Source organism: Strix uralensis, unplaced genomic scaffold (genome assembly GCF_047716275.1).
Source record: "Strix uralensis isolate ZFMK-TIS-50842 unplaced genomic scaffold, bStrUra1 scaffold_214, whole genome shotgun sequence".
NCBI classification, from domain to species: Eukaryota; Metazoa; Chordata; class Aves; order Strigiformes; family Strigidae; genus Strix; species Strix uralensis.
Genome location: NW_027436824.1, coordinates 123,913 through 151,858, shown reverse-complemented (window position 1 = coordinate 151,858; position 27,946 = coordinate 123,913). Strand labels below are relative to the sequence as shown.

Here is a 27,946-nt window from a genome sequence, read left to right as displayed (position 1 = left end):
CCTTCAAGCAAAAGCACTTAGCTTTATTCCATCTAAATGTCTGAGGAAAAAGCAAAATAAAGGCTACACCAGCATCTCTTTAAAAGTTTGTATCTGATAGAGTATATGCTGAGACAAGTTGACAGATTCAACAGTGTTTTGAACAGATGTTGTGGAGGCTAAAAATATTTTGAAGGTATTAGTCTACTTTATCTTCTCTGCTGATTTAAACTTTTCCTTTTAGTCACAGCATATTCACAGTTAAGATACTAAAAATTGAAGATTCAGGAGCCCCACAAGTGACCCGAGTCAATGAGTAAGTTCAGAGCAGAGACCCTCTCTTCTTTTGTGATGAAGTTGTCAGTTATCTTCTGTGTTGGTGTACTGGTACTGACTATATACCCAGTGCTTCCTGGTAGAAGCTCATGCACTTTCTACCCACTTCCCACTCCTTTTCCCCACTTTCTACAATCATGCAGTACTTGGCCCTCTATCTCCAGCCATCAGGTTGCAGTGCTGTTCTATATCTTGTCCCCTCTGTTCAGCACAAGTTTCTGTTAGCCTGCTATATACCTGAACTCGTCTAAGTCCTCAAAAGGAAGAGGATGGCGGGGGGGGGGAGGGGAAATAAGAAGTGTGTTGGGAAAAGATTTGTCAGGAAGTAATGTAAAATTTGATTGGGAAAGCAACACTGAAAAGAATGGAAGTGTTTGTGCAGATGAAGATCAAGAAATTCTTCCTCTAAAAACAGTGATCATTTTAAAAAGTGAATAATTTGTGCATGTTCTAAGGTAAATAAAGGGAGTTTTCCTTATCTATTTTCAGATTGTCACTGTGTGATCTTGCTGGTTCAGAAAGATATGCCAAGACCCACAGTGAAGGTCATAGATTGAAAGAGAGTGGAAATATAAACACCTCTCTTCTGATTCTAGGCAAGTGTATTAACGCACTCAAGAATTCTCAACAGTCAAAGTAAGTCCTTGTACGAATTGCAAACTGGTTGTGGCTTTTAGGTATTACCTACAATGTTTAAAATATGCAATGCTAATACTAAGTTTTTGGTGGAAATGATGTATAGACTTGTTGATCTACCAAAGTCATCTTAAACTTGCCTTGTTCTGCTCTTTAAATCATCAATTCTAATCTCCTTTAAGCATGCTATTGTATATTTTAGCAATTTAACTTTACTCCTCTGAGCTTGGTTTATCAAAAAATCAAACTTTGGAATAAGTTTAAACCCCCCTTTTCACCAGTGTCATAGTAAGTGTCAAATTTTTAGCCTTTTATTACTCCTTACGAACTAACTCAACTGTCTAATACTTCTAGTGTAACATTTTTTCATCAGCAGAACATTGCTGTGCTATCATAACTGTGCACCATTTGACAAAATTTGTCTGTTTTTTAATAAATACTGACATAACTTTTAACACTCTCCTCCTGATCCAGCTAACCATATGCAGACAAAAGAAAGCCTTCCTGCTATTTATGCCCTACCTTGGGGATCTAAATAAGAGTGAAATAATACAAGAAGCTAGTTGTCTAAAAACCAGTACAATATATAGTCACAGCTGGATATAACTGTCCAGGAACTGCTTTCTCCACATGTTCTCATTTGCAGCTCTATTTCTGTCCCAGAAGTTAAATGAACCCAGTCTGCTGATGGATGTGCTTTGCCAAATTCACTTACCCCGTAGCACTCTTCCTGACAGCCTGTTCAAAGTCTGTAACACCTTAAGATGAAGAAGCTTTGCTAGCGTGTGTTCCTGATTATGTTCTGTGAATTTACAGTCTGTCTTATTTTTCTGTTCTTTCCAGATAGGAAGGATGCATTAAAACTAGCGGCTGCTTAGAGGGCTGTTAATGTATTCAGAATGACTTCTTCTGATCCCAATAACTTGGAATTTTAAGAGATCATGCTTCAGAGCATTTCTTCTATATTGTTAAAGTGTTAATACATGCCCTTTGCAAGTTGAATAGGAAATAGAAACTTTCTTAAAATTATTTTGGACTACCAGTCCTGCAGCAAAGCTATTTATGAGCTGTCTATGTACTCTGGTAGGAGTGTCGCTGCCTTCCTGAGTTCTGTAGCACTGTCCATGTAACTGAATAGCTGTTATGTGTCCAAAATGCAGGCAACCTATTTGGTGGCAAGTGTGCGTTCAGTCATGTTTTAGGAATTCTCATAAAATTTCCTATAAGCATCAAAAACTACATCCCCAGCTGTTAAATTCAAGGGCACAAATTGTGATTTATTTTTTTTTTTTTTTTAGGAAGTGCCAAACTGCTGGGAGATTAGGAAGAAAGTTCTGAAAAGTATCTCCATATGTTTGGTGTATACTCATTTTCTTGCCTAGGCACTTGCTCTTGTCCATTCTCAGAGGCCGGATACTGAGTGAGAGAGATCTCTGATGATGTTGGATACTGCATGCCTAGAACTAGATATATTCTCTTCATTAATGTGGAAGGGAAGAGAGAGGTTGGGGTATAGTTTGGTGTAGCATGAGGCTGTGTGACCTGCCCAAGGCTAAACGTTGAACACTTTCAATTTAAGTGCTCCCATTGGTTATATTGCTATAGCCTATCTAAGATAATGGCTAAAGCCACAGTCACAACAGCCACATGGTCTCTCTACAAACAGCTGCATCTAGTCCAAAACAATTTTAATTTATTTAATGACTACTACTTTAATAAATATTTTTAAGTCTTCATGCTGGGTAGCTTTTACACTGACTGGAAATTATTAAACATCTGGTCATCTGTTCTTTTGTCTTTAAAGGTCGCAGCAGCACATACCCTTTCGGGAAAGTAAACTAACTCATTTCCTTCAAGGATTCTTCAGTGGAAAGGGGAGTGTATACATGATAGTAAACATAAGCCAATGTGCTTCAACGTATGATGAAACACTCCATGTGTTAAAGTTCTCGGCCATTGCACAAAAAGTAAGTGTGTTGCAGTTTATCTTGATCAGTACTTCTGATTTGCCTTTAAAGAGCAGGTTCCCTCACTCCTAAGAATATGAATTTAGTGACTGGGTTTTTCTGTCTCATGTTGCAATCGTATTTTCTGATTGCTCCTAGTCAGGCTTTATTTCCTTGTAAAGCTTTTAAAAAGGCTTTGTTGGGACATATATTTCCTATTAAAAATCCGTAATTCCCATAAAATATCCAGCCTGACAAGACACTTGCTATATTTGGAAGAAATTCCATGAGATCTGGGTGAATTTTTCTTCTGTAGTCATAGCATGCTCTCACCTAGTAGCAAGTCTAGCTGCCCCATATACTACTACTATCTTAATGTGGAATATTGCTCACCTGAGGTATGTAGGTTGAGCACCAAAGAGAATTTGAAAGGTTGTCTTTGTGTCCTCAGGAGCTTCAGTGGGAAGGTGGAGGTTAAGCAGAATGAGTAGGAGTAAGTGCAGGGATAGAACCCTGGTGGAGTTGGAAGACAAAAGTATTGGGGATCAGTGCTGCAGCCTTAATGGAAACCATGGAAAACTTCTGTTGACAGTTAAATATGTTCAAAGGACAAGAGATCCAGGCCATTAGAATGTGGGCTCATCTAAATGGGTTAAGTACAACACTAAAACAAACAGAATTTGTTGGATGGCATTTGTGTAATGCAACTAGAAACTCAAAGTATAGGAAATACAGAAATCTGAAGGTGCATGAGGTGGCAACCCTCTTGTACGTTGTCAAGCTAGTGAAACTTGGTGTTCCTGCAATCAAAAGAAGGGTTAGACTCTAAAGTGACTCCTTTATACTCTAGCTGGAAACCAGTTGAAGTAGTGACTCTGAACAGATGATAGACTGGGGGAGTACTGTGCTCAGGAGACCTATAGGGAAGTGCAGCGGGTATATCTTGGAAGTGCCAGTAGAGGATTAAAAAATACTGAAGACTTTATTCTTTGTTTTCTGGGTAGGTTTTAGCTATGGACACATCTGTTTTTGTCCAAGATCAGTCATTTGACCAGAAATCAACAACATCATCACTACTTAGTCACATTAAAATGCCAATTTCAAGGAAAAGAGTTACTGTCCTATGGGACAGGAGCTTAGAAGATGTGATTGAAGATGATAATGAGATGGAGGAACAGCATATGTCAGGAGAAGAAGCAGTGCAGAAACATGAAGATAATAAAGTTATTATGGGAAAAAAAGAGTACATGGTATGTGCCAGGGGTATGTTAAGAATTAGCGTAGCATGGAGTCTTGAAGCAAGGTATTATTCTGGTTTTCCCCCCTCTCACCTTTTTTTCTGATCACCCTTATTTTATCTAAATCCAGCATTAAGAACTAAAAGTGGGATTACTCATGATGTGATGATGCCTGTTGTGGGAAAACTCTATAATGTGTCTGAATATAGACCAAGCAGTAAGAATTGCAGATTTGGCTTTCTCTCCTTTTGGTAGCCTGTGGTCAATGCACAGCAAGTATTACCTGCTTTTAGCAATACAGAAGACTGTTTCTCTGTATTCTGTGTACAAGAAAATGCTGAAAACTGTTCCTTAAGGAACAGCAAATTTAGTCACTTCTAGGGAAGATGAGGAGGGAACTGAGGACTAGAAACTGTTTTGTGGAGGTTTCATTAATATTGTCCCAAAAATGAGCACCTGGAAAACAAGAGCCAAATCCTGTGGAGCTTAAGCCTGTTTAAGACAACTTCAAGAATTCTTGTAATAAAATGAATGTTCTTTACAAATGCCTGCTCTGTGCAAACTTATAAACTGCTGTGTTAGTACCAAAGAGATCTTCTGATCTACTCATAAATCTTCCTGTTTATGAATCAGCTAATAAAAGAACTGGAAGAAATTTTGTCAGGTGGAAGGGTAAAGTGGTGTTGTAGTGTTTGAGGAATGAGAAAAACCTCACTTATGGGAAACCATGTCGTTATGAAAAACTTAATACTAATGGTAATTCTAGATGCTGCTGAATCTCATAGAAGAGTTGAAGAACAAACTTATTGCTGAAAAGAAGAATAAGTTACTGCTGGAACTAAAGATTCGTGAAGAGGTGATGCAGGAATTTGCCCAATATTTTGCTGAGCAGGAAATATATTTCAAGTAAGTTAGCTTTAAGTGGTTTTTAAAGTTAATGATTAAAAAAAATTAAATTCCATTCATTTATTTCTTAAATCTGTCTCTTGGCTATAAGAGACCACACTCTTCTGCTAGACTTACTGCCTCTGTTAATAGATCAGTTTCTGTTTGGACTATGAGTTCAGGAAAAATACTGTGTAGGAAAGGCTTTGATTTGGGGGGCATGGGGTGTGTGTGTGTGTGTGTAATCTGTCAGCAGTGTTCCTGTAGAGCTCTCCCTAACAGAAGAGCTTTGATAGGATGTCTGTAGAAAGAGTGACACTTGCAAATTCTTTGGTTACTGCAGTCTTAGTGATACTTCAGATGGGTATTCTGGCTCAAGAAGCTTAGAAAAAATGCTTGTAGTCAAGTGTTAGCCATATCTGTGTATATATGTCTCCCCCTCATTCTTCAGGAGTGTGCGTACTCTGGTGTAGCAACACCATTTTGTGTATTGTTTTATTGTGCCAAAATAAAGAAAAAAACATCTTTGTTTATAGGCAGCTGTACTAATAACTTTGTAGCGGCTCATACTAGCTAGCTTTTATCTGACTTATTTTTCCTACTATAGTGAGTTCCTTTCTTATGAACGAGAACGGCTTCAAGAAGATTCTGACAGACGCCTGGAAATCTTCAAGGAACTTGTAAATGGTGATCTTGAAGACATGGATGAAGAAAATGAACTAAAGGATAAGCCTTGCAGTGAACAAGCTGGACCTCTGGTATTATGCCCCTGATAACATCCCTTTCACTAACTACCTGTTATGGTGATGGTACGTCTCAAGAATTAGAAGAATGGTTTCAAGGAATTGCATGCTGCCTAACTGTATCCTCAGCAAGATATATTTATCATGTTCAATAGGAGTAGTTGCTGTGCCTCGGATATGCATTTAGGAATCTGGGGTTTTCTGCATTTCTGCAACACAAAGTGAGAATTACTGTGTACAAAGAAACTGGGGGAAAAGCTGCAATTATGCTATAAACTGTTGCATTGAGTGCCTGTTTAAGGTATTTGAAGCTGACTTCTAAGACCCCATATATGGATGGTACTGGAGTGGTCCCAGAGACTTCTTTCCTCTTAAGGCTATTGTGGCTACAACTGAAGCAATGATAATTGTATATACACTTAAGCATAACTAAACTCTGAAGTTGAGGCTGGTTCTTGTGAGTTTCGAACCCTTTGTTTTTAAAAAAACAAGGAGGAAAGAAAGTCAGTGTTTTAAGTACAGCTTAATTTGATAAGTTACCACAAACTTATTTGACCTCACAAACTTTTACTGATATTTGAAAATTTCAGATGTATTCCTTCTAAAACTGTTTGCTTGCTGTGTTCATTCAGTGTTCTCATCGGGTAAAAATGCTAGCTTTTATATTAAATTTGGAGGGGATGCTTTTGTGGTGGTATAAAAGGGAATGTGATGGTGGGCCATTAAATGCTTTAAAAATAAGGTAGCTGTTACTTGATGCTGGAGAATTCTGTGTGAAGGTAGAGAGAAACTGGCAATCAAATTGCCTGTGAACCTACAAGATGGCTTTGAAGTCAGAATTAACTGTACTTAGATGTTTGAGTACATAACGTTCTTTGAAATTTTCAGTAGAAATAATGGATATTGTGTAACTATTTGCTACTTCTAAATGGATATAAATTATCTTTCAGGATGGAGAACATGGCATAGGGCCAGGCACCTACATTGATCTTGAGGATGTTACTGATTCTCTGCAGAATGATGTCGTTGATACCAAAAAGCAGGCGGAAGAAACATACAGATACATTGTGTCTCTGGAGGACCCACAGGAAGCTATAGGTTGGCTTGAAAAGCGACTGGGAAAAACTAGCACTGAACTAACTCAGACCAAAGAAAAGCTGACAGAGAAAACAAATGAACTAATCAAAATTGAAGAACAGCTGACACAGAAAACCAAAGGTGAGCTGGGTGTGTGTGTGATGTGAAAGAAAAAAGAAATGACACTGTAAAATAGAAATAATCCAGTTGAGCAGGATTTTGGAACCAAATCGTATGTTACCTCTATAGGTGGTAATCAATTGTTTTGTGTATGTTTGGGTTGAACAATTCCACAGGCCTTGATTATTTCATTTTTAAGACAAAACTTAAAACTGTCAGTTGAAGACTTCTGAATTGTGGGGGTAACATGTCAACATTATTTATTCTTGATTTCATGGTTATATTGTGATCCCAGCACTTCACATTTTGCTGATGCAGTGTTTTCAGGTATTCTGTGGAACATTCATAGATAAAAGTATCAATACCTCATAATATGATTTCAGCAGAAGTCTCTTGACATGATCTATATTTTATACGGGTTACAGGGCCCAATTCTGTTCAAAAAAACCTGAACTTTTGAAATGTGTCCTGTAAGTAGAAGCCAACACAAAAATAAATGAGTCTATTCAAAAGCTACTAAAGTACCAGAAGATCTGGAAAAATGGATTACTGAGTAAACTATGTAATAGCCACTTATTTGATGCAGGCTTCTCTTCCTGTTACAGACTTTGAAATGCAGATGATTAAATCGGATGAGGCTGCTGAGCAGCTTAAAGAAGCAACTGAGGTAACTTTCTCAAAAAAAACTTGTGCAAAATTACTTGCTTTAGTACAAAATTTCAGTAGCTTAAAATGCTATTGTAGTATGTTTCTAGCTTTTTTTATATCAAGCTTAGCTTAACTGATCTTGCTTCTAAATGCATTGTATAGTTCAAGAATTTAGCATTGACTGAACTACTTTCTTTTCTAAGAAAATGAATACGCAGAATAAAAGGATTCAAGAACTAATGGACATCGCAGAGCAAAAAGATGATGCTATCACGAGACTGCAAGATTTGATATCCTGTTTAGAAGAAACCATAAAAGACTATGTAAGTCTTAGACATCTCAATTTTCTGTTTACAAAAAAATTAAATCTGTGCTTATAACGGACTTGACTATTTTGGAAAATTGAAATTTTCTGTAAGTAATTGCTACTTTCTTGAAATGGTAGCAGGCGAAGTTGGCATTACAACTGAAGTTACGGCAAAATGTGTGCAGAGGTGTGTGTGGAAAATAGGATTTCTGGAAGCAGTGATCTGGAGTTACTATTGGAGGACTGTCGATGAGACTATGAAGAGCCACTCTAAAGAAAAAAACAACACTCAAACTGGGAGGACTCCAGCTGTGGGAAGAGAGGGATTATGTCACTGTCTTTTTTATTTTTGCCTGAATGGAAGAGGAAGGAAAGGAGGTTTTGCTGCAGCAAAAGCTCAAATTTAATTGAAGTTAGAAGTTAGTGTGAGAAGGACAGTGGTTGTGTAAATTGGCAACAAAAATCAGTGTGTCCCACCTACTACCATGATGCACACAAACTTTCTAAGGCAGAGCAATGATATGAATGTATTGAGCAGAGTTTGATCTAAGAGTGGATGGCCAGGGTATCTCTGCTTTTGATGCGATCAATAAAATTTGCAGCTGGCTAGTCTGCTGCTGGCTGCTGAATGCCAAAAGGCTGGCTTGGCTACATGTACACAGGTTAAAAAAAAAAAAAATCAAAACATGCGGTTAGGTGTTTTTTTGAGCCTGATGCCCTGTAACCTGAAATGTAGTTCTGAGAACATTTTAAGTTAAACTTAGGCAGCGCTCTGATCCATTTTTCTCTTCCACTGTGAACTTAAAGCTTTGACCATACTTAATCTTCTATTCCCTCTCTGCCTCTGAGCGACTTAGCTTTTCAATAGTATTAATGCTCAGAGTGGTAACAGTTGTGATGACTTCTTCCTATCACTGCTCCTTCCAAGAGACAGGCTCTAGCTCTGTCCAGTGTTTCTATGAGACTGTGTGGGATGAAACTTAAAATGTGACAACAAACCTCAAGTCTGTTCTATAGATCGTTATTTTTTTTAATGAATTACTTAGATGAGTGATTGGTCCTTGGCAACCAGCATGGCTTGCCACTTGTGTCATCTTGTGAGTAAAGAAACTTTATTCTTGGTCAAATACATAGTCTAAAGTATGTATGACAGAACTGACTAGGCTTTCAAATTGCATCAGATCTTTCATGATAAAAATGATCTGTGGCTTTGCTGAAGGTGGTTAAGACTCCCAGCTCTACCAACTATGACAAGAAAGTGATGAACTTGTAGAGCTGACCATTGGCCCTTTGAGCAAATCATGGATTTCCTCAACTCTTTTGACACTGGATACTTCAGGTGGTAAACTCCTTTTGCATTTCGTAGTTTCCTAGTCTCTTGCTCTACTTTCTGTACAGTGCAAAGCATTGTGCTTATTACTGTCTGAAGGTGTACCTGCTTTTTGTTTAAGCAACTGATCTGTAACTGACTTGTTCTTCTGACAACCCATATACAGGTTACGCAGATAGATTTGTAAAAATATTTGCATCTAAAAGATTACTAAGCCTATTAAGTGCTCACTTTGTAAAACTTCAAAGTAATTTATCTTATTTTAACACAGGACAACACTGTAACTACCATTAAAAGAAAATTGGCAGAAAAGAACTCTAATGAACTGATTGAAAACAGCCAATTCAAGGATTGTGAGGAGACTCTATTGAAAGTGGGAAGAAAACGTTGCTCTGAAAGTAAGCCTATTGTGGAAAAAGTCAAACCCTGAAACATGAACTAGCACAATAACAGTTTTTGCAGGTTTGATAAACATTTAGCAGTGGAACAATAGTTAGGTTTTCGTATAATACAAGCCTTAGTCTGACATTAACAATGAAATGCTCACCTAAATCAAGTTGATGAGAATCACTTCAGAATTTTGGATTTGGAAAGTTTAGTAGAGATACTCTATTTCTTTCTAATAGAGCTTTAGATCTCAGGAAATGGGGGAAATTACTTGTGATGAAGGCACTTTGGGAGAGAATGGTGGGAACTAGGATGGGGGCTCATCTGTAAATATATTTTCAGATCTGTGTGCAAAGGAAAAAATAATTGAAGATATGCGGATGACATTAGAAGAACAAGAACAGACTCATATTAAACAAGATCAAGTGATTGAAACCAAATTAGAAGAGACCAACAGATTAGTTTGGGGTAATCTCTCCATGGAAAGGGAGCAAGGAGACAAAATTGTTTTGGATGTATTGTGATAGCTGCTTTAAATCTCTGTTTTGATTTGCTGAGTGTTATTTAGGCATTAATTTTATATAGTACATAACAAACTTCTAACAGTTAAAGGCTTCTGTTGTCCCTCTGTGGTCATGGCTGATAAATCCAAGTAACTTTAGTAGAAGGATGTGAATGTGGTCAAATATGCATTTAAGACTATGTTATATAACCTCATTTTGTGTGCTGACTAGAACTGGAAGCATGGAAGCAGAGATATAGAGAGCTGGATAACCAGAGCAATAGTGACTGGCAGCAAAAGATGAGCAAAACCACAGAAAAAAACATAGATGAAAATGAGGAATTAATAAAGCTGCGAAAAGAACTGAAGGTAAAACATGGTGATGTAATTCATACTTAGGTTTAAAGCCATAACTTTCATTTAGGAGTCTACATTTTTTTTGTGTTGCTATCTTCAAGAACTAGGGCACAATGTGGCAAGTTCTGGTAAAGGAAACCTCCTCTAAAAACTGCCGTGCATCAGTGCAGCAAAGTCTGGATGTGGTGTCTTTGTAATATACAGCATCACTGATGCTCCATAATGGAGTGCACCCTTCACTATGTTATGCTACCATGGACGGTGCTTCTCTAGCTGGGCTCCTCTTAAAATTGTCTTGAACAGATGTCAAGAGTTGGATTGTTTCAAGCCTTTTTCCCGTCAGTTGCTTGGGCAAATAAATCAGACTGTTTAAAGATCTTGTGCTTGCTGTGTGACCTGTAAGTCCTTCCTGTTAGACTAAGGATTTACCTCTTAATTCTCCTTGGATTAGAAAGTAGACTTTTTTCTCAAGCAGCTTTTCAGGTCCTATGTGGGAGAATGTCTGACAAGAGGTTTGATTGTGGCAGAGAAGGAGGCAAAGTTGCTGTGATTGAAGCGACATTCTTAGTTACACACTCTCTCTGTTTACCATTCAAATTTTGCTGCATTTTTTTGCCTTTCAGTCTTGAAGTAGGTTTTTTAACATGTTCTGCAAGTATAAAAGATTGGGAATTTGTAAGTAAAAAGGGTCTTTTTGCCATTACCTTTGGTGTAACTTTAATAGTGTTTGTGACCTACCCAGAGCATTTTTTAGAGGGAAAAAAGTCTGTTCCCTGAAGATGTGCCAGTCCGAATAATAAGTTCTGAGAACTGCTGAACAATTTTTTTAACTGGAAAGGAACAAATGAGAATATAATACTTGCACTTGGGAATATGCTGGAGTAAAACTGTGCTAGTATTTCTGTTATCTTTTTGAAATTAATGAGTTTAATGGTAATCTGGATTTTAAGACTTCTTTTTTTTGTTGCTTAATCTCTGCCTATGGCTTTATTTCTGGTTCCACTAAAATAGGAAAGTGAGACAAAGTATCAAACTGATAAAAAGAATTGGCTGGAGGAAAAAATGAGACTCATGAGTGAAGTGAAAGAAGCTGAGAGCCATCACAACAGAGAAATGAGAAAATTTGCGGATGACAGAGAACGTTATGTAGAGCAGCAAGCAGAAATTGTAAGTGACTGGAGGTCTCGTCAGAGTCCTCTAGCGTAAGTCGTTAGTACAGAGCAGATCTCGTGTCAAGTGTTAACAGTGTGGGTGCTTGAGGGGAGCTGGCCTTTGTCAAAGTCCCCTCATTTATCACATGACAAAGCCTACATGAGATCATCTCAATGTGAAAGGGAAGAATAGGAGTGTCACAAAATGAAAAAGCGTGATACGTAATGGAAGTTAGTGTGCCTGTTCCTTTCTATCCTATCACCACCACCACCTTCTTCAAACTTCATCTTGTGTGTAAAACACCAATAAGTAACCTATGCTTAAATGAATTGCTACTTAATGAAGCTAAGAAAACATACTTTGAAAAACAAGATTTGTTGCTTGGCTTTTCTGAAAAAAAAAAAAAGGGGGGGGGGGAGAAGCCTATGAGGCTTTAGAAGGAAGAGAAGAAGCAAGCAGTAGTTGACAAAAAAAGCCTCTTTCCAGATCTTTCCAGTAAAAATACTTGGTCAAAATGCTAGTGGTTTTGCTCCCATACCACTTTCAAAGTAGAGTGACTGATAGTTAATAACAAGGTGGATACCCTGCCTGGTCACTGGGCTGTATCAAGGTTGTAATTTCTTAAGCATATGAAATTATTGTATGAATCTGTGCAATCTAAAACTGTACTTGCATCTAGAAGTAGTTAGCAATGACCTTCTGGACCTGCAATCAGTACAGGGGGATGTTAGGAGCTTGGGACTACTTTCACTTTGTCTGTGACTTTGCTTGCCTGAGACTTTCCAGTAATAAAATCAGTAAGTGGGCAAGCAGGAGTGGTGGTTCTTGACAAAAATTCTCTTCACAAACAGTATAAATATAGATACAGTTTTTTCTCATTTGAAGCATGGTTTGCTTTTGTATATTTGTAGTGAAACTAGTTCTGTGTGAGCTTTTTAAGATCTACATAGGCTCTCAAGTCTACTGAGGCCATAAAATAGTACTGACTATGCCAAACTAAGCTGTCAGAACAGTTCAGATGGTTTGTAGAAGTGGTGTTCAATTCTAACCTATTTTTTCCCCCATTCAGGAAAGACTTGCTGCACAGCTGGTAGAAAAGGACAACAATCTTCAAAAGTGGCGTGAAGAAAGAAATAAATTAATAGAAGCTTTGGAAGTACAGCTCAAGACTTTGGCTTCTATCACCATACAAAAAGATAAAGAAATAGCAGAACTGAAACAAGCTGCAGTAAATGATTCAGGAAAGGTCCTCTCTCATTCTTTCTGTCGTTTCTGTGGGATTTTTTTTTTAGTTGTTTTTGTGATTTTTCTTTTGTTATTCACTAACTCTGCAAAACACTATGTTTTGGCTCTATTCCAAATATATTGAAATTGTTTGCAGCTAATACAAAAAAAAAAAAGCTTTATGCTTTTCTGAAACTGAATTTGTAACAGTAACTGAAGTTTCAAAAAACTTAGTAGTTCAAATAAACACTCAAGTCTATTTGATCATTTGATTGCAATTTGATTAGACTGGAAATCTGAAACAACTATCACATCAGCTGCCTTTTGCACAGAACCAAGAACTTCACAAACAATGGGAGGTGAAATTTATAACCCTACATAACTAGATTAAAATAAAAATTTTGCATTGCATCTTCCCAGGCTGTTGTATGACCTTTCTTGGCTTTAAGTAGAGGCCACTCATACATGAAGTTGTTGGCTTTTTGTTGGACAGCTGGCTGTTTGAGCCTGCAATTCTAAAACTGGTGCTACTGAGTAATTGTAATGATGCTCATGCACATGTTAATTTCTTTTGCCAATCCTGCAATTTGTGGCAATTTTTGCTATGTTTATTAGGATGAGGGAACTGATACAGAAGAACTAAGAAAACAGCTGGCTGAGAAAGATGACTTTATAAAGGAATTGAAACAAGGCGTTACCCATAAAAGTCTTCAGTCTTTGGCAGAAGTACCTTTACCTGAAGGACAAGATAAAATAGATCAGTCTGTAAACAAAGAGGTATGTTTGTTATATTTATAGAAAGTATGTACTAATGATATGTTGTTAGTAACATCTTTGTTTTGTTGTTTTCTCAGTATATATTTCAGCAATGTGGGGAATCTCCCAAAAGTTACTTTCTGTAGTTCTTCGTACTTTAACTATATCATTAATTCTGAGTTCTTGTTTATTCTTCTCTCTCCCTCTTTCAAGTTCCCTCTCAGAAAAAGAAGTACTTTAGTTAAGAGAATACCACCTCTCTATACACTATAAAACTTCTGTACCTGAGGGAAAAACTAGTTAACTAATCCAGATTCTAGAGATTTGAAGACATAATATTTGTGATGTCACCTCTGTTTGGTTATGTCAGTGCTAAGGGGATTTCAGCTCAGACAACTTTCCTGATACCACCTATAGTGTGGTAGTAGAGATGGTTCTGTAATTAGAGCTGCCAGCCCGTATGGGGTTCACAAGAACAGAACGGTATCTTGCATCTTACTTAAAAACAAAACAATATTTGAAGTTTACACAAAGAAAAGATCGACTTTGCATATTTCCTGAACAAAAATTGAAAGGCTTGCACCTGTACTGAGCCTTCTGATTCTGACCAAATCCCTGTGTGCTACGTGAGCAGTATTCAGTGAGGTAGTTTTCCTCCCAAACTGAATTAATGCTCCGTGACTCCATTGCTAACTAGTAATGAAGAGAGCTGAACATGGATTTCCTAGCAGACCCTCCCCTGGCTGCTAGAAGATGCGATTCTCCTCTTGTGGCAGAACTGGACTGAATGATGAAATGCATCTCTTCATCTCTCTCCTGTCTACTGCCAAATAAGACTGGCCAGTTTCTTGCTACTTCATCAATTCAGCTGGTGCCGTATAGATAAAGCTTGTGATGTATGAGGGAGTAGAGAGGAGCTCTCAGAATGGTTATTGCTTTATACAGCTTTGTAATGGCAGCTAAGAGAACACCATAAAGTTAGTTATTTTTGCTATAAAATTAGTTACAGAGAAGAATTGTTGTGAACAGTTGGTGCTGAAGTATTTACCTCAAGCCAGTAGCCACAGTACTTGATGTTATGAATAAGGAGAGGCTACTACCAGGATTATCATGTGATAAACTGTTATGGTGTGAAGTGAATGGGGTAGAGTTTTGGGGGGAAGTCAAATAATTCTCAGGAAAGATACAGTGGAGATAAAGAAGAAAATCTAAGGTGATCAAGACGATGTGTGTCTCCTGCCTTGTGAGGAGAGGCTAAGAAGCTGGCACTGTGATTAGGAGAGGTTAAGGCCACCAGAGGGTTGTGGGGCTGAGGTTTACAAAATCATGGTTGCGGTGGGTAAACAGAAGGCAGAACTGTCCTTGTTAAAATCCTGCAAGAACTGGGCAGCACTTCGTGAAACTAATAGGAAATAATTTTAAGACAGCTAAAATAACATATTCCTATATGAAGCAGCTAGTAATTTTCTGGAGGTGGTGGAAACAGTTACTGTCAGCAGGGATTAGAAAAATTTTGTAGTAGAAATCCATCAATATATTTTTAAATGGATACTCTGAGGGTTAGACAGTGGTGTAGACTCTGACAATTGTAATGCACAGCTAAGAATGCTGGGAGAGTATGGAGAGGACAGATGACAAGGTGACCAGGATCACCATGTTATCCTTAAATAGCATCTCCCTTTGCCACTCTTGGGGCAGAATATTGAACTAGACGGACTGTTGGTGAGACCCAGCAGGGCACATCTCATGATGGCATCGTGAGTAGAGGTTACTGCCTTAAACTTGTGTTGTCTCTCAGCCCAGGTGTTCATTAGCTGTCTGCACTTGAGCTTTTATATTGTAGCTTTAGAAAAATCAAAATATTTTGAGGTTTACAGTTTAGCATAATCTCTTCTCGTTCTAAATATTTACAGTTTATAGAAAAACAAAGCAGGACTAATCCTATACTTTGTCAAGTATTTCAGTTAGATATGACGCAGTTAAAGGGAATTATTCATTATCTCAATGTCCTAGCAGTGCCTCTTCATTAAGTGAGGTTGGTACAAAACTGAAATTTAAAAATTTTATGCAGTTGTATGGGTTTTGCTAAATGCAGAATAGGGAAGAAAATGTATCCTGTTGTCTGAATAATTCTAAAGTTTTATTCTGCAAATACCTTTCTTGGTGATCAGATCACCTCATTTTAGTGGCTTTTGGTAGAAATAAAAGATGTATAACATAATCATGTGAATAGCTATATCTGACTTCAGCTGCATGCTCTTGAAATCCTACCTCTCACCAATGCTTATGAAGTGGCTGATTATTAGATAAGTCACTTGAAACAAATATATAAACCCTTTTAAATGGATGAGCAGTAGCAGGGCAAATTGGATTTGCTTTCTTCCACTACAGGATTCTTGTGTGTAGCTGTGTTAGCTAATGACACTAGCCATTCCTGTGTAACTTTTTGATGGCTAACTCTCATGAAGTAGCAGTTATAAAGAAAAATGTTTATATTAGCCAACTCCATTCTTGGGAATGCAGTGGTGCTTGTATTCTTACTCAGAATCCCAGCAGAGCCTGTTGCAGAATGTGACTATCTCTGGGCTTTCCATGAGCTTTGATCACTTTCCTTTTTGAGAGGAGGAGAGTGCCCTTCGAGAAGCCACAGCAGCTGCTCTGTTTGGGACCCCACCAGCAGCAGTAGTAGCAGCCACCTGCAGTTTCTAAGCACCAACCACCCCAGCAGCCTGTCTTTCAGGTTTCATTCAAACAGCTGCTGAATCCATTCCTGTATGCTAGCCAACAGCTGAACTGCTGCCACAGAGATGCAGGAGCTGGGAGGACCACAGCTCTCACTTGCTGGTTTTGCTAAGAAAAACAGGTTGGGTGGATGGTGGAAGGTAAGTGCTGCTGAGGAAGAAGAATTGTCAAACTGATTTTTCCATCCCACCCTCACTGTGCAGTTCTTGCAGTTTGGCTGTGAGCAGGTACAAGACAAGGTTTTCAGCTTGTGGGCTGCGGGCTGCCTTAATGCCTGCTCTTCCTCCAGAGAACAGGTAGTGATGTAGAAGCCTCTCACAGGTTGAATTTGGCTTGTAGCTTGCTAGTTGGACCTTGTTACTTACACAACTTCTCTGGTGTAGAAGGGGAAGGGAAAATTCCTTAAAGCTAGGCTAGAGAAAGGTTATACTTTTCTCTCAAAAGCTGCTATCACTGCCTAGCTCCTAAGGAGCAGCAGAGTTAAGATGAAAGTCATGTCCATTCTACTACTGCTACTTGTGAAAACTGTGACTGTCTCTGCCCTTGAGCAAAATGACTTGGAAACAAAGTATCAGGCTGAGTTCAAGTTCTGTCACTGTAGATAGAAACGTTAACTTTTTAAAATGTAACAAAAAAGTTTTAGAAAGTAAGGGTTAAACTCTGCTATGGTTGAAGTAGATTCCTTCAATTAGAAGTGTTCTGAAAGTGAAAGCTGGGAAATGGAATGCTTACTTTGCAATCCGTTGGGGAAAGATGTGTATTATGGGTTTTTTAACTCAGTTATTTTAAAACTTGTGTTCTTAAAATTTCCATGTATTTGCAGGAGCATTCAGAAATTGTCCTTGACTCTTCAGAAGTGTCCACAGAAAGTGGAAATACTAGTCGGTTCCCAAAACCAGAGATGGAAATTCAGTTCACACCTCTGGAACCCGATAAGATGGAGGTGAAACACCAGGGCAGCACCTTACCAGCTACAGTTAAAGTGCTCAAGCCAAGAAAGAAAAGGACAAGTGAAGAGAGGGATGAGGTATGACCTAGACCAACTGACAAAATGTGTTGTGTAGTCTTTCAATTTATTACTCTGATCATTTGTTAAAATCCTATCCTTTTGATTCTCACTGAGATCCTAAGGATATATACAGAGAATATTTAAACCTCTTTCCCCCCCACCCCCCACCTCCTGCCAAGGTGTGGATCTCTGGCCTATGTTGAATAAAGTCATAGATTTCAATTTATCCAGACTCTGGACGCTTGTCCCTGATATGTACTTCCTCTTCACCTTTTACATTTCTCTCTCCTTGCTCTTACTATTTGCTTCTGTCTGTAGCTGTGATCTGCAGGATTAGAGACCAGTTCAATAGAACTGCTTCTTTTGGTTTAAGCAATCATTGGTATCAACTATAACCTCTTCTAATAGGCAATTAAAAGTTAAGCCTCTGGGCTTAATCATTGCATTTCAGAGTTTCAAGACCACTTCCTTTGACTTTTTGTCCAGTCTGTGTTTTCTTTGATCTTTTTGTATTTAAAGGGAATATACAGAACTAATTGCACGAGCACCTGAACCTCCCTGTTTTCTGTAGAACTTAATTCCTCTTTAATTCCTTCAGTTGTGCTAGGTTATATGTGCCAGCGTTCTTAGTGTGCTGTGGTGTTTATGTGCGAGACTAAGGCTTCACAGCAGTTCAGGGTGGTAAAAATCTTCACTGCTCCTACTTGAACCGCACATTTCTTTCCTCTGACTTTTATCAACATTAGCATGAACAGAGCTATTTCTAAGACACAAAGACTATGAAGCCCTAATACCTCATTGTGGTGGTACTTACTTGTAATCCTACTTGTGGGGCTTATGAATCTCTGTACTTCTAAGGACTTCTGAAGCTGACAGGTGAGTATAGGGAGATGACCTGTGGGTCATTTGCATAAGTGGCAAGTGATCACTCTGAGTTTGTCTCAGCTGGAGAGTGAAGTGTCTGATGGTTTTCTAGCATTCGCATTCAAGTGTTCTCAAGTGATGTTTTTTTAATCTCTTAGTAAAATAGTTAAGAGAAACGGTCACTTCAGTGATTAGTGTTCAACAGTACTTCAATAAACTCATTTTGTTAAACTTGGATTACAAAAGTAACTGTTAAAAGTTGTGTAAGTTAATTCATCTGGAATTGAACGCTTCATTCTGGAATAATGTCCAGATTTGATTTAAACTTCCTATGTCTTGAACCAATTTTCTTTGAGAGGAGTATTCTCTTAGGCTGCTGGAAAAGTAAGTGTAAAAATAACCATCCTTCTGAAGGCACTGGAAAAGTACTGAACCTTATCTACAGATGAATATATTTCATCTAACATAGTTATCCATGTTTTGAGAAGACTGTTTTACCAATCCATTTATAAATCCTTTCATAGCGTAGATGTTCATATCCTGATGGGATAACATTTAGCTAAGTAATTTTTCAATAACATGGAACTAATTTTAGAAGTATCTTATTGCTGTTTTATTCACCTGAATGTTACTCTTAAATCACAGAATCATCTAGGTTGGAAAGGACCTTGAAGATCATCTAGTCCAACCGTTAACCTAGCACTGACAGATCCCAACTACACCGTATCCCCCAGCGCTATGTCGACCCTACTCTTAAACACCTCCAGGGATGGGGACTCCACCACTTCCCTGGGCAGCCCATTCCAATGCCCAACAACCCGTTCTGGAAAGAAATACTTCCTAATATCCAGTCTAAACCTTCCCTGGTGCAACTTGAGGCCATTACCTCTTGTCCTATCACTTATTACTTGGTTAAAGAGGCTCATCCCCAGCTCTCTGCACCCTCCTTTCAGGTAGTTGTAGAGGGCGATGAGGTCTCCCCTCAGCCTCCTCTTCTCCAAACTAAACAACCCCAGTTCCCTCAGCCGCTTCTCGTACGACATGTGCTCCAGACCCTTCACCAGCTTCGTTGCCCTTCTCTGGACATACTCGAATAATTCAATGTCCTTTTTGTAGTGAGGGGCCCAAAACTGAACACAGTAATCGAGGTGCGGCCTTACCAGTGCCAAGTACAGGGGCAAGATCACTTCCCTGGCCCTGCTGGCCACGCTATTTCTGATACAAGCCAGGATACCATTGGCCTTCTTGGCCACCTGGGCACACTGCTGGCTCATGTTTATCCGGCTGTCAATCAACACCCCCAGGTCCCTCTCTGACTGGCAGCTCTCCAGCCACTCCTCCCCAAGCCTGTAGCGTTGCTGGGGGTTGTTGTGACCCAAGTGCAGCACCCGGCATTTGGCCTTATTGAAGCTCATACAGTTGGCCTTAGCCCATCGCTCCAGCCTGTCCAGATCTCTCTGCAGAGCCTCCCTACCCTCAAGCAGATCAACACTCCCACCCAACTTGGTGTCATCTGCAGACTTACTGAGGGTGCACTCGATCCCCTCGTCTAGATCATCAATAAAGATCTTAAACAGTAGTGGCCCCAAAACTGAGCCCTGCGGGACACCACTCGTGACCAGCCACCAAGTGGATTTAACTCCATGCACCACAACTCTTTGGGCCTGGCCATCCAGCCAGTTTTTTACCCAGCAAAGCGTGTGCGACCATCCAAGCCTCGAGCAGCCAATTTCGCCAGGAGAATGCTGTGGGAAACGGTGTCAAAGACCCTACTCAAGTCGAGGTAAACTACATCCACAGCCTTTCCCTCATCCAATAAGCAGGTCAACCCTGTCATAGAAGGAGATCAGGTTTGTCAAGCAGGACCTGCCTTTCATAAACCCATGCTGACTGGGCCTGATCATCTGGTTGTCCCGCATGTGTTGTGTGATGGTACTCTGGATGAGGTGCTCCATCAGCTTCCCGGGCACTGAAGTCAAGCTGACAGGCCTGTAATTTCCTGGATCATCCTTCCGACTCTTCTTATAGATGGGCGTCACATTGGCCAGTTTCCAATCTGTCGGGACCTCCCCGGTCAGCCAGGACTGCTGATAATGATGGAAAGTGGCTTGGCGAGCACCCCAGCCAGCTCCTTCAGCACCCTCGGGTGTATCCCATCAGGTCCCATAGACTTGTGTGTGTCTATGTGATGCAGTAGGTCACTGACTGTCTCCTGGATTGCAGGGGGGTCGTTCTCCCAGTCTCTGTCCTCTGGCTGAGGAGGCTGGATTCCCTCAGTCCAACTAGTCTTGTTATTAAAGACTGAGGCAAAGAAGGCATTAAGGACCTCAGCCTTCTCCTCATCACTTGTTACCATGTTTCCCCCCGCATCCAGCAGGGGATGGAGACTCTCCCTGGTCTTTCTTTTGCTGTTGACATACTTATAGAAACATTTCTTGTTATCCTTGATTGCTGAAGCCAGGGTAATTTCCAGCTGGGCTTTTAGACCTCCTGATTTCTGCCCTGCATAGCCTCACTGTGTCTTTGTAATCACTGTGAGTGGCTAGTCCCTTCATCCAAAGGCTGTAAACTTTCCTTTTCTCCCTGAGTTGCAGCCAAAGCTCCCTGTTCAGCCAGGTTGGTCTTCTCTGTCGCTGGCTTCTCTTACAGCACCTGGGGACTGCCTGTTCCTGAGCCATTAACACTTCCTTCTTAAAGAGTGCCCAGCCTTCCTGGACCCCTATACTGTTCAGGATTGTCTCCCAAGGGATCCTTTCAAGCAGGTGCCTAATCAATACAAAGTCAGCCCTTTTGAAGTCCAGGATGTCAGTTCTGCTTAGCCCTCTCCTGGCCTCTCTAAGAATAGAGAACTCTATTATTTCATGATCACTGTGCCCTAGTCGGCCTCCAGCTGCCACATTGTCCACCAGTCCTTCTCTGTTCACAAAGAGGAGATCCAGCAGGGCACCTTCTCTGGTTGGTTCTCTCACCAGTTGCGTCAGGAAGTTGTCTCCCACACATTCCAGGAATCTCTGGGACTGGTCTCGCTCTGCTGTACTGTACTTCCAGCAGATGTCTGGGAAGTTGAAGTCTCCCACAAGAACAAGGGCAAGCGATCATGAGATTTCTTCTAAATACTTATAGAATATTTCATCCACCTCTCTGTCCTGGGTGGGTGGCCTCTAGTAGACTCCTACTACAACATCTGCCCTGTTGGCCTTCCCCCTGATTCTAACGCAAAGCCACTCTACCCTGTCTTCGCTACACTTGTGCTCAAGGCAATCATAACAGTCCCTAACATACAGCGCCACCCCACCACCTCTCCTTCCTTGTCTGTCCCTTCTAAAGAGCTTGTAGCCATCAACAGGCGCACTCCAGTCATGGGAGACATCCCACCATGTTTCTGTAATAGCCACAACATCATAATTTTCCTGTTTCATCATGGCTTCAAGCTCCTCCTGTTTGTTACCCATACTGTGTGCATTGGTATACATGTACTTCAGATGGGCTGATGTTTTCCCCCTCCCCCCTTCAAATCTAGTTTAAAGCTCTGTCAATGAGCCCAGCTAACTCCTGTCCCATGATCCTCTTCCCCCTCTGGGACAGGTGCATTCCATCTAATGCCAAAAGGTCTGGCGCCCTGTATACCAACCCATGATTGAAAAATCCAAAGCCCTGACTGTAACACCAGTCTTGGAGCCACAAGCTCATCTGTTGAGTTCTCCTGTGTTCTTCTTCATCCATCCCTCCAACTGAAGGGATGGAGGAGAACACAATTTGTGCCCCCGACCCCTTAATCACTTTCCCCAAGGACCTGAAATCTCTCTTCATTGCTTTAGGACTTCTCCTAGTAATGTCGTCACTACCTACCTGAAAAACCAGGAGAGGGTAGTAGTCCTTGGGTCTCACTAGAGTGGGGAGTTTTGCCTTGAGGTCATTGACGCGGCCCCCAGGGAGGCAGCAGACTTCCCTATGAAGCGGGTCCGGTCTGCATATGGGGCCTTCTGTACCCATATTTAAATATTTAAATATTTATCTTCATGTTACATATGCCAAACAGATTATAAAATGATTCAGTAACTTTAACTGTTACAAGTCTACTGAAGACACAGTTTGTTTTTTTAAATTTCCTAAAACTGAAAAGCATTGTGAAAACTAAAACTGAGGGGAAACCTGTAGTGCTAAAATAACCACATACTGCTCATGTCAAATTTTTTTAAAAATGAAACAAACTCCCTGGTGTTTTAGAAACAAACAAAACCAAATCTTTTTCAGAGGCTCCCTTCTAATTAAAGAACAAAATCCTCTTTCCATTTTCTGATGCTGTTATCAGTTGGTATGGCTGTCGGTTATCTGAAATCTCTCAGCACCACTTCACAAGATAGAAGATGTCATTAAAAGACAGCTTAACAATGGCACTGTGCTACCAACCTGTTTTTTATATACTTGTCACCATAAATCCAAATTTACACTTAGATTTATTAATTTCAATTTGGGTGTTGGCTTGTCAAATCTCTTAAAGTCAAAAGTATAGGAAATAACAGAGAGAAGAAAATAGTAAATGTCAGAATGGTTTGACTACAGGCATTTCTAGTTCCCTTCCACAAGTTTGTTTAGTGTTTATTTCACGTTTGAATAGTTACCTCTATCCAGCAGTAGTCAATGCCTCCCTACTGTTAGTCATAGCATTTAAATAGTGGCTGCTTCTGTAATATAGGTAATCATTATTCTTTCCGGAAGAATCCTAGTTAAAATTTGTCATGTTTATTTTCTTAGGATTTTGTGAAAAGTGAGAACAAGAAAATGCAAAACCTGCTATGACTAATTCACCTTCTACAAGCAACAAGAAAATAGTTTGGTTTTGTTCAATTTTGAAGTTAGTTTCTCCTTTCATAAGTCCACCTTTTCTGTAAAGGTGGACTTGTGAAAGGAGCAAACATTCTTATGCAGCAGTATCTTAATCCTTATCTATGTATTTTAATAGGATTCTTAAACACGTACGTTGTCTTCCTACTAAACTTTCTAAGCTAACCAAGGAGAGTCAGTCTGTATTTGCCCAGAACGTGTACTGGCTGCAGCGTACAGGGATTCCCAGGGAAGGATGTTGCATGCTGAGTAGTTATGAAGACTAGTTTGAGCATACTCTTAGCATATGTCATGTTATAGGCAATTCCTTTTGAAGTAAAACTAAGGTTTGTGTCATCTATATGCATGACAACTATAAAAATATGATTTTAGGCCTTAGTAGTAACCTGGGCAGGCTCAAAGGGTGGACAGTAGATTTATTTTCACCATCAGTTTTCTTCTGTTTTATAACTAGAACAGCTAGTCTAATGAAATACTCTAAAACTTTGAATCTACTTTTTTAAAAGAAACTATTTGTTTCCTATATTACTCATGCCCTTAGATGTATTCTGTGAAACTGACAATTTTTTTTCTTTTGGGTATAAAATAAGGTTGTCTACATTGCTTGCTGCGGCAGTATCATTAATGAGCAGAGGTTTCGGTAGCAAAGCTCAAAATGTCAGCTTGAAAATAACATTGAAGCCAAACAAAATGGAATTAAACTTGAAGATAAGTCAACTTTTTGACTTAAACAATGACTGTGTATTTCTGTACAGATGTCTTCTACACAGAAGAAAAGAAAAGAATACCCCTTAAGAAAGCAAGAATCTACTTCACGTAAAAAGTCAGCTAAAAAGAAAGATGGAACACTACAAAAAATTGGAGATTTTTTCCAAAGTTCTCCTGTTATTTTTCACTCTAAAGGTTTGTACAGAATAAATAAGGCTTATTCCATGTTATCTGGGTATTGTAGAATAGCTTTTTTCTACTGTAATCTGTTAATGTATGTGCTGTTAAAGGCCACGTCTGCTGCATCCAGTTGTTCTTTCATTTATGAAACAATGGAGTCTGAGCTGGGGCCTGCTCTGCTGAATCTTGCAGAGTAGAAGAGGCCGACTGGATTACAAGGACCACATGGTTCTAAAGTTTAGGTTAAGTGTGAAAGGTAAGCCAGGTAGAGCGAAAGGATGCAGTGTGGACTATGTGCATATAAATTTATCATAAAAGCAATGATAAGCTCAAAATGTCTGAGTTACTTTGTTCTTGCTTACAGTAAAACAGTTAAAGGCAATTTCAGAAACTTGACCTGTTGATCTAAAAAAATCAAGAGTTGAATTCAAACCCAGATCTGACCTTGTTCTATAAGCAATCTCCCCCCCTCTTCCTGTTTTGTTTCTGTGGAAATTGTATTAATGTTTTTTGAAGTATGTATGTAGGAGAGGAAGATTAGTTCTACAGAATCTGAAAGCCAGTATCTCCAGAAAATATGTGGAAGAGTTCAATAAACTAGCTCTGAAGCAGTTAATGGATTTCAAGTTTAAGTATAGCCTTGGGAAAATTAACTGCTAGGACCTTCCATTGAAGAATATATTTTTATTCTTTCCTACAGTAAGACATGATTTCTGAGTTACTGGGTTTTTTTTTAAAAAAAAGATTAAAATTAGCAGAGGGCACAAAGAATCACCAGTGTTAAATTCTAAAAGACACTACTATTTGGCTGGTTAAAACAAGGTTAGTCATTATTCACGATGCACAGTTAAGATAGTGGGATTTCTAACATTTTTCACATTTGTCAGAGTGGTTCCATGAGGACAACATGTCATTATCAATGGAAGCCAAATTCAGAGTAATCAAAATTTCACCCTGGAAATACTTTATTTGAGCAAATGAGGTCTAATTTGTAACCTTTATTACCATGTCCTGTATTTTTTCCCTCCTTTGCGTAACTTAGTATTGATTGGGATCTCTTCTTTCCTTCTAGCTCATAAGATGCACACACTCATCTCTTCATAGAGCTGGTACTAGTTTGATAAAACTATACAAGTACATAGAGAAAATTGACTCAACCTTGTGCTTCTGTCAGTACAAAGAAGTTAAGCCTGGTTTTCAATTCCTGTTGTATTTAACATCCAGTGAAATCTGAATCCCAATTGATTTTTTTGGTGCTATTTAAATGTGTCCTTTAAGCTTTTGCATTTGAAGCTATAGAAAACTGTTTCAGGATATAGAAGACTGTGGTAGTCAAATACATACCACTTCTGAATTTTTATGTTTAAATTTCAGACTACATCTGTTTCATTTTTAAACTGATTTTAATAAACCTTTATTCATTAAACCTTTATTCATTAATTTTGAGGCTCATAAAACCAATAAGACATTGATTTACAATAAATTTTTTCTTGTAGCAAAGAAGCTGATGGCAACAATAAGCTCTCCCAAGTCTGCAGAACCAGAAAATGTCAAAGGAAAGGAGCTCAAGCCAAAACGATCTAAGAGAAAGCTGTGTTCAACGGACAGTTCTTGCCCTCTAGATATCCCTGATTCTTCGGTAAGTGATTACGGGTTAGTGTTCTGTCCGCTGTAATCTATTTCTGTAATCTGGGCTTAAAATAAACTATTGGGGGGACAGAACAAACCTGATTGAGTCAAGTTGCAGAAGAGGTTTGAAAGTACTGACTTATTTCTTTTGGTCTTTTCTTCCTGATGTGTTACTTTAATTTTCTCTGTTTTCTCGCTTATCTTCTCTGTGTGTGACTGCTGACTTGTTGTATCACCTATATAGCAGTCATGGCGATATCTTCACATTTGGAGTCTTAGATACCTTAGCTGTGGTATGTGGAGTGTTACTTTTTCCTCTAGTACAGCAGTTGAGTCTTAATTTGTTTTTCCAGTAGTTGGTGTTCATTTAAGAGTAGCATGAAGGGATAACAGAAATAGAGACCATTAAGGAATCCATAGATTTGGAATAGCATGATTGAAACACTGAAGAGAAAGGTCTGCATGTACGATTAACTTTGCAGGGCAAGTGAGCATCTGAGGTAATTTCCGATTCCTTTTCTGCCCAGCTGCTATTAGGGTTACTTTAGGATTTGGATACAGCCATGCTTTTCAAAGCACAGTTTCAGTAGTCTTCTGCGTGTGCTTAAATTGCGTTGCCCTGTCTAAACCAGCCTATAGAGAGTCTTATAGGCCAGGGCTTGATGGACTGTTTCTGAAATCCAGCTTTATGGTTTTGTCAGTAACTAAAGTGCTGAGCGTGCTCTGGCTGTTAGAAGTACATCTCTTCATTCTGTTCAGTCCTTTTTCATTCGCTCTGGTGAGCATTTGCCCATACTGAGTTATTCTGTTGACTTTTCTGTAAACTGTATGAATAGATGCAGCAGTAACCAAAATGCTGTCCACAGGAGGCTGAAGGAAATGACAGGAAGGCAGGGCAAAAGAAGCTAAGGAGCTTGGAAGTGGAAGAAAAAGTTAAAGACTGAATCCTGGGAAAGTCAGAAAGCTAAAGAAATTTAAGCTAAAAATATGTTTTCTGAACGCTTCTTGTTTCACAAAATGAGTATTAGAGATAAGAAGTGAGAGCTGCTTTCAGATCACTGTTTTCTTTGGACTTTGATATTTGTTTCAGCAAAAAAAGGGATTTCATATGTTCCCAGTATTTTTTGCTTATTATGATGCACTAAAATGGTGTCTCTGTTCTGGAGACCTCTGACTAGAAGATAATAGGCAAAATTCATTCTGAAAACAGCTTCTGGGAAAAAACATGTTGTTGGTTACATGGGTCTAGAAGTGCATGTCATTTGTCACTGAAGAAATGCTGAGTAACTCTTGAAATATCATCTTTTTCAGGTCTTTATAGAAAAAAAGAGAAGGAAAGCGATCAGCTAATCATCAAGCGACAGCTACGCTCAAAAAGAGCTAAATAATCTTGCAAAAGCATGTTTGTATTTTCTTAGTTAAGGCATATTTACAGTGTATTGTTTCAGGTGATTGTATATAGGAAGTAATAGGTACTTAGTCATGCTCCAAAGTGTTTATAGAGATGTATAGAATTGTTCTGATGGGTTACTGTTCTGATTCCATTAAAGTTGAAATACTGTTCAAGAAGTTTGTGTCTGAATATTTTTTTTTTTTAGGAATGGTGTCTCTGGAAGTGTTCATAATTTATCCATTGTGCAGTAAGAACTATGCCTGTGTGGAATGGTTTAAGTTGTTTTTTTCAGCTGGCCAATATACCTACCATAACTTTTAATGAAAAAAATATGAGTATGCAATAAATTCTGTGAAGTGACAAAAAAAGGAATTGGCACTATGTGGAGAAATATGCTTTTTATCACTGGTGTGGTTTAACTGTCTTTTATTTACTCTTCTAAAGGAATTTATAAGCACAATATTATTTCTTTGGGGATTATAATATCCATAGATAATTATAATCTGCTATTAAAGTGACCCACTCTCAGACATTTGACGTTTTATTCCAACCATCCAGTTCTGCTCAACTAGAACAGCTATATGTAGTAAGGTTTCAGCTTATAATCAGTGACTGAGTAAACATTTAAAACCCTTTTGGTTTCACCAATGTAGCATTTACCTAAGTCACGGGCAGTGACTGTATTTCGTAGGATTTTGCACTGTTTGAGGAACAGTCCTGATCACCTTTCAGAAAGAGCTGAAATTACATTGACAAGGACCTGCTGTTGGCATGGATGGAACAAGACAATCCCAGTAAGTGATCAGGTACTCTAACTTGTTGCTCATGCAGCTTTCTTATTTTTATTTTCTTGAATTAATGCCAACCATACAACACTGTTTTTACGTGGACTATTGGATTATTTTGATTATTACTGCATTTTGGTCTGTCACCCATCATCTATATGATTCTAT

The 27,946-nt window shown here is 39.0% G+C and overlaps 1 protein-coding gene across 1 annotated transcript in view; it reads left to right on the top strand.

Moving 5' to 3' along the window:
- Positions 1 to 27,169, top strand: part of LOC141938574 (kinesin-like protein KIF20B) — a 38,144-nt gene extending 10,975 nt beyond the window's left edge. The window contains exons 11-27 of the mRNA XM_074857446.1: positions 224 to 295; positions 805 to 951; positions 2,756 to 2,918; positions 3,902 to 4,147; positions 4,902 to 5,041; positions 5,628 to 5,778; positions 6,714 to 6,746; positions 9,616 to 9,643; positions 9,975 to 10,100; positions 10,367 to 10,503; positions 11,503 to 11,658; positions 12,713 to 12,889; positions 13,483 to 13,644; positions 17,189 to 17,392; positions 23,839 to 23,986; positions 25,468 to 25,610; positions 26,912 to 27,169. Coding sequence (XP_074713547.1) covers positions 224 to 295; positions 805 to 951; positions 2,756 to 2,918; positions 3,902 to 4,147; positions 4,902 to 5,041; positions 5,628 to 5,778; positions 6,714 to 6,746; positions 9,616 to 9,643; positions 9,975 to 10,100; positions 10,367 to 10,503; positions 11,503 to 11,658; positions 12,713 to 12,889; positions 13,483 to 13,644; positions 17,189 to 17,392; positions 23,839 to 23,986; positions 25,468 to 25,610; positions 26,912 to 26,950 — 2,272 coding nt within the window. The 3' untranslated portion in view covers positions 26,951 to 27,169. The remainder of the gene's footprint in view (positions 1 to 223; positions 296 to 804; positions 952 to 2,755; positions 2,919 to 3,901; positions 4,148 to 4,901; positions 5,042 to 5,627; positions 5,779 to 6,713; positions 6,747 to 9,615; positions 9,644 to 9,974; positions 10,101 to 10,366; positions 10,504 to 11,502; positions 11,659 to 12,712; positions 12,890 to 13,482; positions 13,645 to 17,188; positions 17,393 to 23,838; positions 23,987 to 25,467; positions 25,611 to 26,911) is intronic.
- The last annotated feature ends 777 nt before the right edge of the window (positions 27,170 to 27,946 follow it).